General features: G+C 34.4%; 1 protein-coding gene across 1 annotated transcript; it reads left to right on the forward strand.

Moving 5' to 3' along the window:
* Positions 1–7063: 7063 nt before the first annotated feature.
* On the forward strand, positions 7064–14700 carry LOC113732709 (probable serine/threonine-protein kinase At1g54610). Its single transcript, XM_027258636.2, has 8 exons — positions 7064–7202; positions 7699–8215; positions 8305–8589; positions 8700–9017; positions 11002–11229; positions 11936–12036; positions 12621–12732; positions 14076–14700. The coding sequence occupies exons 2-8, from the start codon at positions 7808–7810 to the stop codon at positions 14367–14369; spliced, it is 1746 nt and encodes a 581-aa protein (XP_027114437.2). The 5' UTR covers positions 7064–7202; positions 7699–7807; the 3' UTR covers positions 14370–14700.
* Positions 14701–16496: the final 1796 nt, after the last annotated feature.

Here is a 16496-nt window from a genome sequence, read left to right on the forward strand (position 1 = left end):
TTCACATAAAAAGAATGTTACAGTACCTAAAAGAGAAGACTACGAGTTCATGCCAAAGAATCTCTGAAGACAAGTTATTCCAAAAAAAAAAAAAAAAAAAGAACCAGCTTAAACAGTCCAAGATATTGCAGAACTGATCTACAACAACATTATTCTGCTCAGAATACCTTTCTTAAAGAATATAAAATCTTGCAGATACTGTCTCAAGCAAACGCTTAGAATATTCATTAGGATAGGCACATTACTGGATGCGATTATTCATGCCTTGAGCTTGAAGAAGAAACAACTCCTTTATGATAAGGAGGAATCAGCTACAAGTTAACTAGTAAAAGTTCAAAGTAAAGGGTCCAATTTTTCTTTTTCCCTGGCCAGGGTGAAGAACATTTCAATTAAGTAATTAATCACTTAGCTTTTCTGGTTTTGCTAAAGAAAAGTTAAACAAAGTAAATAAAGTGATCTAAAGTTTAAAGGTTGTAATTATATTTCCATTCTCTTTAAAAAATTATTTTGAAAAACTTAATTTTCCTTTCTTTTTTTTTTTTGTGTTTGATTTTGAGACCAAAGAATGAATGCAGATGCTGATAACTAGTCTGAAAGAAACAGCAAGAACAAATTCTTTTGACCCACAGGACTGCAGCTGATTCTTAAAGGTTTGAGTTTCATTCTGATTCTTTCCTTTACTGAACAGATAAAATTATTCACCATTTGTGTCTAGTTGATATCTGAAGTGATTCTACCTTATCTACTTACAGTGCTCAAGTATTCTTTAACTAAGAGGCTAATGGGCTAAGAAAAATCTACATATCTGTTGAAAATATTTAATGGTCAGCAAATTTCACCTTGTCTGATGTAGTTGCTTCAGTAAATTCTACACGACAAGGGCAAGTAAGACCCTAATGTTGGCATCAAAATTCAAATTGGAACAGCTATTGCAGACTAATTGACGTGATACTGGTGTCATCAGCAGAATTAGGTTCCTACACCAATATCATGGAGGAACCTATAGAAAATCTAAGATGCAAATAGAACAATGTAAAGTAAAAGGAATACGTATTATATCATAAAGCAAGAATTGTCCTGGAAATGGACCATGAGAATTCTTCTATATAAGGACCTGTTGTGGAGTTTTTTATTGGTAGGGAGAGAGAAAATCCTTTCACTACCCCTTGTAGAGGGTAACAAGAATACATAATTTTTCTAGCTCCAATGAATAGAGGATACAAGAACTACGAGGAAGTGGAACCATACAATGGTGGCTGGGGATACACAGCTCCTTCAGGGACCAGCTATTCAGATCATGCATGCCGTCCTGTTATTGTGGATGCTGATGGAAAGAAACATCCGATCGTCCAGTACACCTCTGGAACAGGAGGCTATGTGATGAAAACTGAAAGAATCGTGGAGTACAGGTATAGCCCTGATGAGCCTTTGGCCGATCATAGACGTTATGAACAACATAGTCCGGCCTATGATCGCCCCGAGAAGGTTGAAAATTTCCTGACCAAAGTTCAGGATGACGCTAGCAGGCCAGTTACCAAAGTTTCCGTTCCTATTATCTCTAATTGGCGTGCTAACCCAAACTCAGCAGGTAAGGATCATGGTACTGGTACCAAAAACAAAGATATGTACTATGAAAGGCCTGGTAGCAACCATCGTCCTATCACTCCTAGCCATCCACTGAGCAAGCCTACAAATGACATTGGCACCGCTGTGGATTTCCTAGCTGAAGCTATCAAGCCTAATTATGGAACCAATTCTCAGACTGATGTTAGCCGGCCAAATAAGGCTGGCCCTTTAAGCACTATTAACTGGCGCACAGGCTTGAATTCGGCAGATCAGGACCGTAAGATGGACTCAGATGAGGATGAACAAAGAATGTATGGCAAGAATCAGATTCCAAACTTTCGAGAGCCAACAAAGCCTATCAACAACAAAGAAGGTTATGAAAGGGCTAATGGTAATGGATCTCCTACATACTTTGGCCAGAATCCTGCTCCCTTCCGAGCAACTTCACAGCAGCCACGTTTTCCTGCACCAACAATGCAAAACAGGGAGATGTATTCTGCCCCAGAAAAAATTGACAGCAGTGAGGCTCGTAGGCGATATGGAAATATGAAGTATCAGCCAGTCCTAGAAGATTCACAAACAGGAACAATTGACAGCGATGCTGCCTTGAAGAAGTATAAGGGTGCCAAAGTTCCATGGTGAACATCCAGAAAATCTCTTAGCTTAAACCAGCTGCATAAAAATGGTGCTTGCTACTATATGGTGTTGGATTGCTATGTTTCTTTTTCAAGTAGTTTCCTTTCTCCTTTCAACTCAGGCACATTGTTGTTACTGAGTTGAGCTATGTTGTTTCATGCTTGGATGCTTATAGTAGTAAAATATAAGGTACTTAAATATAATAATGAGCAATAGCTGAAGTTAAACTGTTAAAGTCCCAGTCTATGTCCGACTTATTTTTGAGTTGATCTTATGTACACTGAAAGTGTATATATTATCACGTTTGAATGCATTTCATTACACATTTGTCAAATTTGAATTTATGTTAAAATTTAAATTAATTATCATATCTCTAACCGTGATAATCTATATACTGCTAGTAAAAGAAAATTGTACAAACAGTTTTTTTTAGGGGAATTACTGCCCGTTTACAAGTTTGTATGCCATTCAGTAAAGGATGCGTTGCCTCACCTTGAGATCATGCATGTATATGAGAGGCGGATCTAGAAGTAGAATGGGGTACCTATGCATTTCTAATAAATTTTCAATTGTGCCCCCATTGTGACCCTTGCAATTCTCAGATATTTTAATTGTGCCCCAATTATATTGTCTATAAATAAATGTAGAAATAATTATTTTTTGTAACTTAATGGAAATGAAATGTTACAAAATTCAAAACCAAAGGCCTACTACATCAATAAAATGAATTTCGTGAATCTTTTTCAACAAAGGGAAAAAAAAAACATAACACAAGTACTCGTGTTATGTATTTAAAAAATAAAGTAGATATGGCTTTTTTCCAAGTAGAAACATGGCTTTGTTTTAATGTAACTAAAAATTATATATTCTTATGCTATACAAGACTATAGGTGCATGAATAATTGTAAAAGGTCTCTTATATTTTCTCAAAGTAATTTTTTTTTTCCTGTTTCTATATGATTTTGTGTTATATTACTCATGAAATAGATGCAATATTCTTTGTGTGGATATTGTTATACGTATTACTTTTAGGAAAGACAAGGAAGAAGTTTAATATTTATTTTTGCCCTCACTCTAACAATTATTTCTGGCTCTGCTACTGATGTATGTGCAGATCAACAGGAATATGTATGTGCAGATCAACAGGAATAATCAATTGTTCCCATGCATGATCAAGCTCCAATATTGCATATTTTCACGAAGCTTTACAAGCCCCTGTCCAGAGGATGTGTAGCTAGCATTTGTAATTGTCTTTCATCTTCTATGAATTAATGTCAATACATTAATATTTGCTTGATTTATGCAAATGTTTTGTGGTTAATTTGGTTTTTTAAGATTTTATTGGATTCTTTACGAATTTAATCTATTTTTTTTTTTTTTAAAAGTATAGGCACATATTTGTGGTCATGTTTTTCACTTTCTCCATTAGGATAGGTTTCATAATTATGTGTCCTCTTTTTCACGCCTTCAATTTCTCTCTATATAGCTAGGCAAGGGATATAGTTGCTGACGAGGTGATCAAGGCTGTGATTCCTAAACTTAAATATATGAATATTTTGTCAAACTATATATGTGTTAAATATTTGTTCCCACAATATGTGGATTAATCTTCTTGCTTTTGAGTTGCTTGATTTGACTTAAAAGTGTGGGAACCAGCAGCTCAGATTAAAAGCATAAAGACTAGTACAAAGTATAAAGAAACCAAGCTTACATGTAAGCTCCAATCTCATTAAAAAATCAAACCTATTAAATTTGAGTGTTGAATCATGCTTGGTTTGATTATTCAATTCAACACTTAAATTTAAGGGAAAATGACTAGTTTCATCCCTCACATTTCACAAAAAAAAATTATTTTCGTCTCTCACTTTTAAAACTAAACAAATTTGTCCTTGACATTTAAAAACTGAAGCTATTTAGATCCCTGAAGTCAACTTTCAATCTCATTCCAACCACCCATTAACCCGATTACAAATTTTGGGGGTATAATTGGTAGATCATTTGATTAACTCAACTTGATGTTCACGTGAAATTTAATGAACCCAAAAAGGAAAAATAAAAAATTATAACATAAAAAAGAAGAATAATCTTTCCTACATTATTATGTATACGCTGACGGGTCTAAATGCCTGCTATATCATTTCAATTTATTGTATGTATGGGATCCATCTACACTCGCAAATATATATAATAATGGTGTATGAAAAAATTTATCCAAAAAAGAAACTCTACTATTTCAAGACAAAGTACGACCTTTTATGTTATAATTTTAAATTTTTTTTCTTTTTTGGTTCAATAAATGTTATGTGAATGTGATGACATTGATCGAATGTGATGTATCAATTCTATTCCCAAATTTTATTACTGGATTACTAGATGGTTTGATTTTAGATTAAAAGTTGTGTTCAAGGATGAAATAGCTTCAATTTTTAAATTTCAAGGACGAGTTTGATTTGTTTTGAAAGTGATGGATGAAAAAAATATTTTGCAAAATGTGAGGGATGAAACAAGTTATTTTCCATAAACTTAATATGCTCAGATTTTAATATGTTCAAACGTATTTGATAACAAAAAATAGAACGTCTTAATTAATTAAGTGCCTCAAAATTATTTAGTCAAAATTTACTCAAAATAATAAGTGATCGGTTGTTTACTTATCATTTAATGCAGAATAAACTCAAATTTCAAATTTCAGATTTCAGTTTTATCAAATGCACTATTTTCTACTCTCTCTCTCTTTCTTTTCTTTTTTTTTTGAAAATCTAGTTTACTTCGAGCCAACGAAAATTCCAAAAGAAAAGAAGAAAGGAAGGAATCAGTCTAAATCTCTTTTCTAAAGGGAAGAAATCAATATGAATGTAGAGTGTGATATCTTTGACAAAAAAAGAACCTTAACAACGACTCCGCAGGAAAATTCCTTCTCTCTCTGCTTTGTCATCCCCAAATAACTATTAATTCTGGCAACATCGCTAGAGGCAATCTCGCCCGTGATTACGTCTCTCTCCATGACCAATACCCCCCCTCTCTAACTCAATCCTGTATTAACCAAAAATAGAAAGGGACAACGATAGTAGGAGTAGTTGATCTCTTACCCCAAAAAAAAAAAATTTCGTAGTGGTTGCTCCCACTTGTCTACTAATATAATATTAATAACTCCATTAAAAGATTATTAATGACAGTACTTTCATCAAACTTTTTTGACAAGCTATCAAATGCTTCTAAGAACATAAAATTAACTGTTTATTCTAAAAAAGGAGCTTTTCTTTTTTTTTTTTTTTTTTGCTGTTGTCGACAGCTGTTCAATGTGCACTTCAACTTTTCTCTTAGAAGCAAACAAAGTTGAAAATAAAAAACAGAGTAAATCGGATACCTGGCATTTCATTCCAATTCAGAAGCAGTAAAGAACAAACCCTATGATTAACAAAATAAAAAGGGTTAGTCGGTCCTTTAACAAATACATGAGCTGTCCAATGATGCTAAGGCAAGAATTAGGGGTGGGTAAAAAATACTCGTTTATCTGAAAATCCGTGGGATCCAATCCGATCCAATTTGATTCATTACATAAAATGGGGTATCTAATCTACATTATTTGATAGAATTAGAAGGGATTCGAATACCCATTTATATGTAGTATGAGTTAGGGTTAGAGGATTAAAAACTCACGGGTACTCGACCCGCCTCGCATTTTATTATTTTAATATACATATACAAAATATTATTTATCCAGTTACCTATAATTTGTTTACAAGATTCTTTTGTGGAGGCTATAATCTTATTGCTTTAGAAAAAAATATTATTGATGTAGAATATGTATAGAAAAAGGGTAATGCTTATAGCAATTTTTACTAGTTTTGGATTTTTTTTCTTTTTCTTATATTCTCTTTGCATGTTTATTTCTGGGCGTGAGACTTTTTTTTGGGGTAAAATCTATATTGAATCTTAATTGAATAAGTATAATAAAAATAAATTATCATAAATTATTTTTTAAAATATTAAATGTTGAGAGGGGGGGCGAGTATCCGATGATCAGCTAATTGAGTACCCGTTGATATGCAAGACAAACAAGGACCCAAAAATGGCTGGCATGCAAGGTACCAATCGGTTTGCCAAATGTCTCATGGGGCTGATACTTGATCATGCCCGCCCTAACGAGAATGATTCATTCTTTTCTCGATACATTGCCGTTTTGTAATTATACCTTGTATTATTTGATTATTTGACCAAATACCTTTTTTTTTTTTTTCAAAAGAAGAAGATAGCATTAAAGCCCTGTTTGGGGTTGCGTGTTTGAAAAAAAAAAGCTTTTAAACACTAAAATAAGGTGTTTGGTAACTAATTTCGTGTAATTTAAATAACTTAATTTTGGTAACTTGAAAGCAATTTTGTTAAAAATACTTATGTTAGAAGTGTTTCTTTATAAATCACCACAATTAATTTTGGTAACTTGAAAGTAATTTTGTTAAAAGTACTTATGTTAGAAGTGTTTGCTTATAAACCACGGCAACCCTAAACGAAACCGAAATTAAGTTAACTTTTATGCAAATTGTTAACCAAATCAAAACAAAAAGAAAAAGAAAAAGAAAACCTAAAAAAGGTGAAAATGTCCATAGGACACCACAGCACCACCAAAGCAGTGGACCTTTGACTAGCAAGCAGCAAAAGCATATTTCATAAGAAAGCAATGATGAAGAGATCAACCATGCAAATACAATAATCATAACATATTGCTATAATACTTTATTATTTTATTTTTTTGTTAGTACAACAAAAAATAAAATAAAATAATAACAAATAAATATAATAAAAGGAAAATCCAAATCTCGTAAGAGCTCCTGTCAAAGTCCGATCGCTTCTCTTTCTAGTATGATTATTCTCTTTTCTTGTCTCGAGTCTCAACTCTTACAGACCCAGCAACTAGCTTTCTCCCTCTAGCTACACTTGGACCTCTGAAGCCATCACTTTTCTTCTGCTTCTTCCCCTTTTCTCAGATTTAATCCAATCAGGTTTCTTCTACTTTCTATCTTGCTTACGCGTGCGTGTATATGAATTTTTTTTTGATGAATTTCTCACTTTTTCGACTAGGGTTTTTATTTCTACACTGTGCTCACTTGACCCTTTTGTTTGTTTAATTATCTTTTGGGATTTCAGTATATGGTTTTTTTTTTTTGGGTTATTTTCTGTGTAGTTGTGATTTTCTTTTTAGTTCTGTTTTGGTGTGTTGATTTGTGGGAGTTTTGTGAAGTTTGATTAGTTGAAGTCGTTTACTTGATCAGGTTGAAGTGAGATTTCGATGCCATAAAAATTTGGATTTTTTTAATTTTGGGCTTAATGCCGTTTACTTATAGTTTTAGCTCTATCTTGAGATATTTATTAGTGGGATTTTTTTTTTGTGAAGTTTGATTAGTTGACGATCAGGTTGAAGTTAGATAGTTATTTTTTACTGTTGGTAGTTTATTGTTGATTAATTCTCTTGGTGAATTTTTTGGGGGGTTTTTGCAGGACATTTGAGAATTGAAGAGGTTTAAGATTGGGCTTTGTTGATTGGTTTTTTATAAATTTGGGTGAGGTTGTGAGAATGTTGTTGAGCGATGAAGTGTAGGTTTGAGAAATGGGGTGTGTATTTGGTCGTGAGGTGTCGTCTGGGGTAGTAAGCGAGTCTTCCAAGGATGAAAGGAGGGAGACGGCGGGTTATGAGAGAAAGAGTAAGGGTGTGAGTGTTGAGCCGAATGACAGGTTGGAGGTTGTGGTCGATACAGTCAAGGTAGATAATGAGAATAATACTGTTGGTGTCAGTAATTCCGCTTTGGAAACTAAGGAGGTTAAGGTGGAGGGGGAGGTAAAACCAAAGGGTGAGAGGAGAAGGTCAAAGCCGAATCCGAGGTTGGGTAATCCCCCTAAGCATAAATATGGGGAACAGGTTGCTGCTGGATGGCCATCTTGGTTATCTGCTCATGTTGGAGAAGCAATCGATGGTTGGCTTCCTCGACGTGCTGATAGTTTTGAAAAGATTGATAAGGTCAGTTCTGAGCTTGCTTGATACTTTGACTAAGCATAATGGTTAATTTTAGTCTGATTGATGTATGTGTTTTTTTATTTGTATTTCAGATTGGATCAGGAACATATAGCAATGTGTACAAAGCAAGAGATACTATAACTGGAAAAATTGTAGCTCTTAAAAAGGTTCGATTTGATAACTTAGAACCAGAGAGCGTGAGATTCATGGCTAGAGAGATTATCATCTTGCGGCGACTGGATCATCCCAATGTTATAAAATTGGAGGGCCTGGTCACTTCAAGAATGTCTTGTAGTTTATACCTAGTTTTCGAATACATGGAGCATGACTTGGCTGGACTTGCTGCAAGTCCTGAGATTAAGTTCACTGAACCACAGGTTAGACTAACAATCTATTCTAGTCTTACCTACTTGGTTATGAACTCCGCTTATGATCTTTGCTTGAATTGCAAAAAATGTTCAACTAATGGGTTAGTTATCTGTTGCAGGTTAAATGCTACATGAAACAGTTATTGTCCGGACTGGAGCATTGTCACAAACGCTATGTGCTTCATCGAGACATTAAAGGATCAAACCTTCTTCTCGACAATTCTGGAATATTGAGAATAGCAGATTTTGGATTGGCTACCATTTATGATCCTAACCATAAGCACCCAATGACTAGCCGTGTTGTTACACTTTGGTATCGACCTCCAGAGCTTCTTCTTGGTGCTACTGATTACGGTGTGGGTATTGATTTGTGGAGTGCTGGATGCATTTTGGCTGAGTTATTGGCTGGCAAACCCATTATGCCAGGTCGTACGGAGGTACTGATGAGTTTTTCATTTCTACTTTTTCAAGTTTTGGTTATTGAAGAGTTCCAATTATCTAATGTGTCTAAATTCTGTATGGTGTCACTTCATGAATTTCTTGCTTATCTCTTGTGTTTCCATCTGTATTTATATCTGAATAATGATCTGTTTTCCTTATATTGCTTGTATATGTGCTCAAGCGTAGGAAGACTGTTATCACTTTTCAAGACTATATAAAGTGATAGATTGGGCAGATAGGATATCTGCCTTTCTTGAAGTTGAATAGGTTGTTAAATATATATGGTCTAGTTATTAATAGGACTCTGGAGAATTGAGTATTAACATTTTTCCAAGTAGACCCTTAATTGACAGGGCTTTGTACTTGCATTATGAAATTATATTAAAAAAAAGAAGAACATGGAAAAAAATTAGCGTTTTTTCCACTAAAATGCTTCCAATATTGCTTTTGAAAGAAATAAACATTCTTTATGATACCCTTGGAAATTTGCTTACTGCTTAAGAAGATGCATTATTGTTAGCTACTAGGATATTTTTTACGCTAATGCTACGGAGAATAGTTTTTCACCTTTTCTATGTCATTTAGGAACTTGATAAAACTGAATGTCTATAATTTTTCGGTCTAAAAGTTTTGTCGATACATCAGGCTATGTCAAAAATATAATCTCTTATGCATCTCTGCCTTTTCGCATTGTCATGTTCCTTGTGTTTTTCCTTCTAGCTGAAGCTTAAGGCACATATTTTCAAATGAGCCTGGGTTCCATTTTAGGAGACATAGAATCTAATGTCATAAGGTTCAGTTTCCTTAGGTGCTTTTCAAGTGACACTCGAGGAAATTCTGTACTCGTGTTTCATGAATTCCTACTGTTGGCATCTAGCCATCTTCTACTCTTCTAAATGCAGCTTAGGATCCTTACTATCTCATGCTACTTCACAGTTCAATGCATGCCACAAATACATGTTTGTCAATAGTGTATGCTTGTTCTTGCAACTTATTTTTCAGTCTATTACTTCAAGCTATTGAAATAAGGCATGTTTGCTAAGTCATGATTCCTTATTTGCGTTATCTAGTTGAGCAGTCAGATCTTCCATGCTTGAATCAGTTGTCCCAGTCAATTATAGTATGAAGTTCTAGGTAGCATTGAATGGCTATGATGTTAAGAGAAAGTGTGGAAAAGAAAATGACGTAAAATGAATATTGGAAGAAAGAGGTAGGGTAGGTAGAAAATTGATTTTTTTGGAACATAATAAGGAGAAGTGACAGGTCACTATAACACGGGGAAGAGGATTATGACATTCTCCCTGCCCTTCTAGTGCCATCCTTGGTATTTTGAAATGTCTCAACATCTTAAATTTGTATGCGGAGAATTTAAGTTCAAGATCTGAAGATGAAAACAAATTTTTCTGGACCCACCATATTTTACACCCTTAGACTCAGATTTGACAAAAAGGAACCTAATGTGGTCCTCTCTTGATTTAAATGTATGCTCATGGTATTGAGCAGCCACAAGTGGTGAAACAGAGAGAGTATGAGCTGCCACAAATGGCAATCTCTCCTCGTGGAGGGTGCCATAACCAACCGCAGGGGGAATGGAAACAATGGAGGGAACTAGAAGAGAGAAGTCGTTGGAATGCTTCCCAGAAATCAGGATCAGATTTTTCTAGTATTACCTAAAAATACAAGTCAGAAGCAAATGTGAATGCCTTAAAGCAGCTTTTGGCTTGACAAAGCCTAGATTTTAATCAGCTGGTGGCCTGTTTTAAACAATTGAAACAGGCCCTAATGGATTTTTTTTAAAATAGATTGGAAACCTTTTACCTTCTCATGGACTTCAATGTCTAGAATGCTAGTGTTTTACATTATTGTAATGAAATATCAGGGTTTACATACATGCAATTGTTTAGGTTGTTATCAAATATTTTATAACTGCTGAAATGGTCCTTTAAAGGCCATTAACATCTATTTTTTTCTGTTACCAAGGTAGAACAACTGCATAAGATATACAAGCTTTGTGGATCGCCTTCAGATGAGTATTGGAAGAAGTGTAAACTACCTAATGCAACATTATTCAAGCCACGAGAGCCTTACAGGAGATGCATTAGGGAGACTTTTAAGGATTTTCGATCATCAGCTCTGCCGCTGATTGATACCCTCCTTGCAATTGACCCAGCAGATAGGAAGACTGCAACAGATGCACTAAAGAGTGAAGTAAGTTTTTCTTTTGTCTTGTTTTACCTGCAACTTAAATCCCAAAAGTTCCTTCTGACTCTTGAACCCATTTCAAAAACATTAATTAACTTTTCTAGCTCTTGGTGTTATTTTTACTACTTATGAATGACAATTTGGGGCTTCTTTTGGAGTAACTCACTATTTTGATACTTCTAGATCCATCTACTAGCTGACATTCTGACAAGTTTGGAAAATTAAAAGCTGTTAGATGTTAGGAATGTATAGGTTGACATGATTTAAAGAGTTTTAACTCGCATATATCTCACGTTAATGTGTCATCAATAGTGAAATCAGTTTGCCATCTTTGGAAGGTAGAGCTCCCCCAATATGCTGAAATAGTAAAATTAAACTTGGAAATTAAGTTTAAACTTTCAAATCAAGTTTCTGTCTCTGCATTATAAACACTGTGGAATTAAGGAGTTTTATATTGGAAGAAGTTGTCTAAATTACAGGTTAGTAGGTTCCTCGCTCAAACATTTGTATAATGTTAAACTGGAAATGCAATGAATTTGTGATTGCCCTGAGAAAAGCAACAAACTGAGTTTTACTCCTCGACATTCCAAAACAAACCTGTTGCATGGTTTCAGATAGAGTTCTTATCAATTGAAGTTAACTTGTGTACAATTATTGTGTAGATCTCCTGTATATGTCCTTCAAACTGTGTTAATTATTGTTAATGTTGCAGTTCTTTACTACGGAACCATTTGCTTGTGATCCTGCCAGTCTTCCTCAGTATCCTCCAAGCAAGGAGATGGATGCCAAGCGACGGGATGATGAAGCTCGAAGGTTAGGATGGCTTTTTAAACTTGTATTCTTGGAGCCTTAGAATTTTTGCAACAAACTCCCTCCTTGTGGTTTTCCTATTGCCTTATATGTCTCTTAAAGTTGGAAATGGGTGTGTCGACCATATATTTCTGTTAACAAGAAGTGCTGACTGGACAAATATGGCAAAAAGTTAGTGCAACCACGGGACTATAAACACAAAGGTGGACTTCAGGGTCCAATTTTATCATGGGGTTTTCTGCTGTAGTTGTCTTATCGTGCTTTATATGTGAGCTAAATTTTGAATCAACAGTTCGTCTAGTTTCTGGTATCTGTCCATTAGATTTTACTCTCATTCAGTGCAAGGGCGTTTAGTTCAATGCCTGTCTGCACTTTCTGTTAGTTTAATCTTTACATACATACGTACATACATATACATACATACATGTGTATATTTATATATTTATGTATATGTGTGTGTGTACATCTATACATATATATATGTACATGTATATATGTACATATATATGCTGCTGCTCCTGGCCTTTTTGAGTGCATTATGCATACGAATGGATGAGTATTTTGCTAATCTATCATCCATTTTGCAGACAAAGAGCTGCTACTAAAGCCCAGGGTGATGGTGCCAGGAGAAACCGAACTCGTGCTGTCCGGGCAATTCCTGCTCCTGATGCCAATGCTGAACTTCAATCTAATGTTGACGTATGTCTTCTTGTTGCTTGAACCTGTGAATAATCTATTAAAATGTGTTTACATATCATTCTTTTTACCCATGTTGAGGAATACACAGACTGCTTAAAAATGGGAACCTTTTCTGGGGGAAATATATGCAGCTAAATGAAGATAATATTGTTTAGTAATCCATAATGATACAGTGCAGGTATTAAGCTCAAGATAAGCAGAGACTTATGTCATGTTACGAAATCCTAACACCCAAATCACATAAAATAGGAGAGACAAAGTGAAAGAAAGAAAGGGGGGGGGGGGTGAAGTAAAAAAAAAAAAAAAAACTCATGACTCACTTCCTACTGGACTTCTAATTTTTGTATCAAATTTAGGTTGTTTAAGGGTGACAGTAGTTGTCAAAGTTAGCACAGCAGCAGTGGAAGTTTCATTACTTTTGGACATTTGATTAAATAGCATTTGAAGAAAATTGTTCTGCACCTTAATTTAGATATTTCCAGAGTACTTGTGACACAAAATGCACTATAGTTCATCTATTTAACAAGATTTCATAAGATACAAAAGAACACACGGAATATATTCTAGACACTTCGATTCAAAGCTGATTGCATCGTCTTGTAAGCAAATTTTATGTCCTTATGTTGACATTAGGTTTCGGTTAAATGTTCTCATTTAGGTTCCTCGAGTGTATTTTTGTATTTAAACATTTGTCACCTCGGCAATTATGCTTAATAGAAATCTAAATGTTATCATGAGAGCAAGTAAAAGTAAGTATCAGTTATGTTGAACATTACCTTGCTATGCAGTTGAAAGCACAGTTGTACAGTAGAATGAAGTAATAAAATTGAAACAGAAGGGAGTTTGACATATAAGAATACAAATTCGTTTTGTGATTATGGATTTGGCTTTCAGGAAAAACCAAGAAAACGAAATAAAACCTTAATTAGTGTCTATCTATTTGTAGCCTCTGGTTCTTGATAAATGACTAAAAGTACATTTGATTTATATCGTAATGCTAAGAACTGAAACATGTAAGGTGCAGTCTGCAGGACATCCATACTATCACTTGACTTCCTTATATTATCCTTTTGTCTCAATGTATTATCCTTCTTACTTGCTAGAATCTTTTTGCATCATAAAGCAAGAATTCTTGAAATTTTATACTTGATTTCAAGTTGATCGTTCACTGCTCCAGAATCTTAACAGAGATATTAGGTGGTACCCTTGAATCTTCATTCTGGCATTATGGTTTGAGTTACGTGGCAGATTAATCATGTTTAACGCTACGACCTCTTTCAAGTCTTTTAGTTTTGTTTTGGTTAGCCAAGTTTCTTTGACTTGAACGCTTGTTTCTTAAGCAGCGGCGGCGTCTAATCTCCCATGCGAATGCAAAGAGTAAGAGTGAGAAGTTTCCTCCACCACACCAGGATGGAGCACTTGGTGTTCCACTGGGGGCTTCACATCACATTGATCCATCTCTCGTTCCTCCTGATGTGCCCTTTAGTTCCACGTCCTTCACATATTCAAAAGAACCTGTCCAAAATTGGTCAGGTCCGCTAGTAGACCCTGCTAATGGTGGCGCAGGGAGACGTAAGAAGAATGCTGCAAATGATGCACGGGAAGCGAGGAAAACAGGAAAGAAAGATAGAAAATAGCAATTTTGAGGGTGTAACATATAAGGGAATATTGGTTTAAAAAATTTTCAGGCTACACAGGGAATCAGGGCTGGCCATGGGAGTCTTGGATCTATTTATGCAGCTACACATTTCGTTCAAATGAGTTTGTTCAAGTGGTTTTAGAGTGGACTTATCCTATTCTTTTTCCAAAATAGATACTCCTTTCTTCTTCTGCTAGATTTGTTTTGGGGGCTATTAGCTTCCTTGTTACTGTGTATATGTTCTTTTCCTTTGGTCGGTTCCCGATTTTGAGATGTTTATGATGTTTATTTAGTGAAATTCTTGAATGAAATACTTCACCGTTTTCCTATTTCTTGGTAGCATAGTATCTCATTAAAATCTTTCACGTGGTGAAAAAGTCTTTCTTGCAAAGAAAGGTCCTTCCTTTCCATTCCTACACCTTAATTTCATTTTGCGGCTAGGCATTTAACAAACAAGGATTTTCACTTTCAACGCTACATGTTTGGTGAACCAGTGGCTAACCGAGGAAAGACAAAAGGAAGAAATAAGATAATTATAATTTGAGACAACAGGCATGCATGCATGATGCTTTTGTATTGATGTGAAAGGTTCGGCTAGTTGGTGTTATATTGGCAATAGAGAATTTAAGGTAAATCAAAGGTAATTAATAGTAAGGGAGGTCAATAATGGTAAACTTGTTCAACATCTATTTAAATGGTATATTGCGTGTAGGGGTTAATGTTACTTTTTGGGGTGTCAATCGGATTCCATGAGCTGGACTTCGATGAGCACAAGTTCGGCTCAAAAAGTAAATGGGATTTTTGGGCTTTTAAGCTAGACCTAGTTTGCTCGGCTCATGTTCGGCTCATTATTTAATATGCGTTTCGGACATATATTAGATTCAGTCTAAACTCATAATTAACGACATAATTATATAAGATTAATCTTTTCTACACCGATAGTAATGATTAACAACTATATAAATTTTGAATTTGAAATTTAACTTTTGCACATATATCATGATTTCAATGATGATAGAGTATACATTATCAGTATATATAAGATTTACTCAACTATATATAATATATTAATATTTATAAATTACTATAAAATTATTAATTCTTTAATGTTATAATATGTATAATTATATATTATATATATATCATTAATGTACAATTTTATGTGTGTGTATATATACATACACACATATATATGAATGGGCCGAGTCTTAATCGAGTTTCAGTTTAGTGAAGTTCAAACTCAATTCATATTTAATTCATGCATAACTCTATTCAGTTCTATTATATATAACATTCATTGGGTTTTTATAGGCCAAATAGGCCAAAGTAGAGCTAGCCCGACCTCATTGACATCCTTAGTTCCTTGTACGCTAATTTGAAAAAATTTATTTCGAATCTTAATTTTATGAATCTTTCTGACGGGTGTGCAGACCTCTCAAAATAGACACTTAAATAGCGTGCACTACACTTGAATTGCGTGATGCATCCATGAGTAAGGGAAGAAAGAAAAACCAAACTAGATTCACGAGTCCCTTGTATCTTTTGCTCTTGGAGATTTGGTTTCTTTTCTTTTTTACTTGTTTGTAGTAAATGTTTCAATCATTGTCGTTTGACACATTTGTCTCTTGTACTTTTGTAATTTGTAATTTTTATATTTGTACCTAGACTTCTCTCATAGAATTTAAAGCATCTAATGAAAAAAGAATTACATGAAAATTTTATAAAGAACTATCATTTTCAACACTTCAGAATGTAGCTTACCCAAAAAAATAAATAAATAAATAAACACTTCAGAAAGTAGATGGTAAGCAAATGAAAAGCAGAAATATACAATTCTCAGCAATTAAGTTTGATTATTTACCATTTATGGGGGATGTTGATGTCTATTTTCATTCCAAATGAACTAATGAACTAAAATTCAAGTGGATAGATTATAACTAAGTTCGAATTGAGTACATTTGAAAAATGTAAAGAGAACACAAGTGTTTGAAATACGAGTCTTTAAAAAAAAAATTCCAACAAGGGAAGAATGGGATTTAAAAACGGGAAAGGAGAATGAGATTTGAAATACTAGTCAAGACTGACTAAATTGGTATCTCCTTCAAAATTAATACAAAATTTTCCT

Source organism: Coffea arabica, chromosome 2e (assembly GCF_036785885.1).
Source record: "Coffea arabica cultivar ET-39 chromosome 2e, Coffea Arabica ET-39 HiFi, whole genome shotgun sequence".
Lineage (NCBI taxonomy): Eukaryota > Viridiplantae > Streptophyta > Magnoliopsida > Gentianales > Rubiaceae > Coffea > Coffea arabica.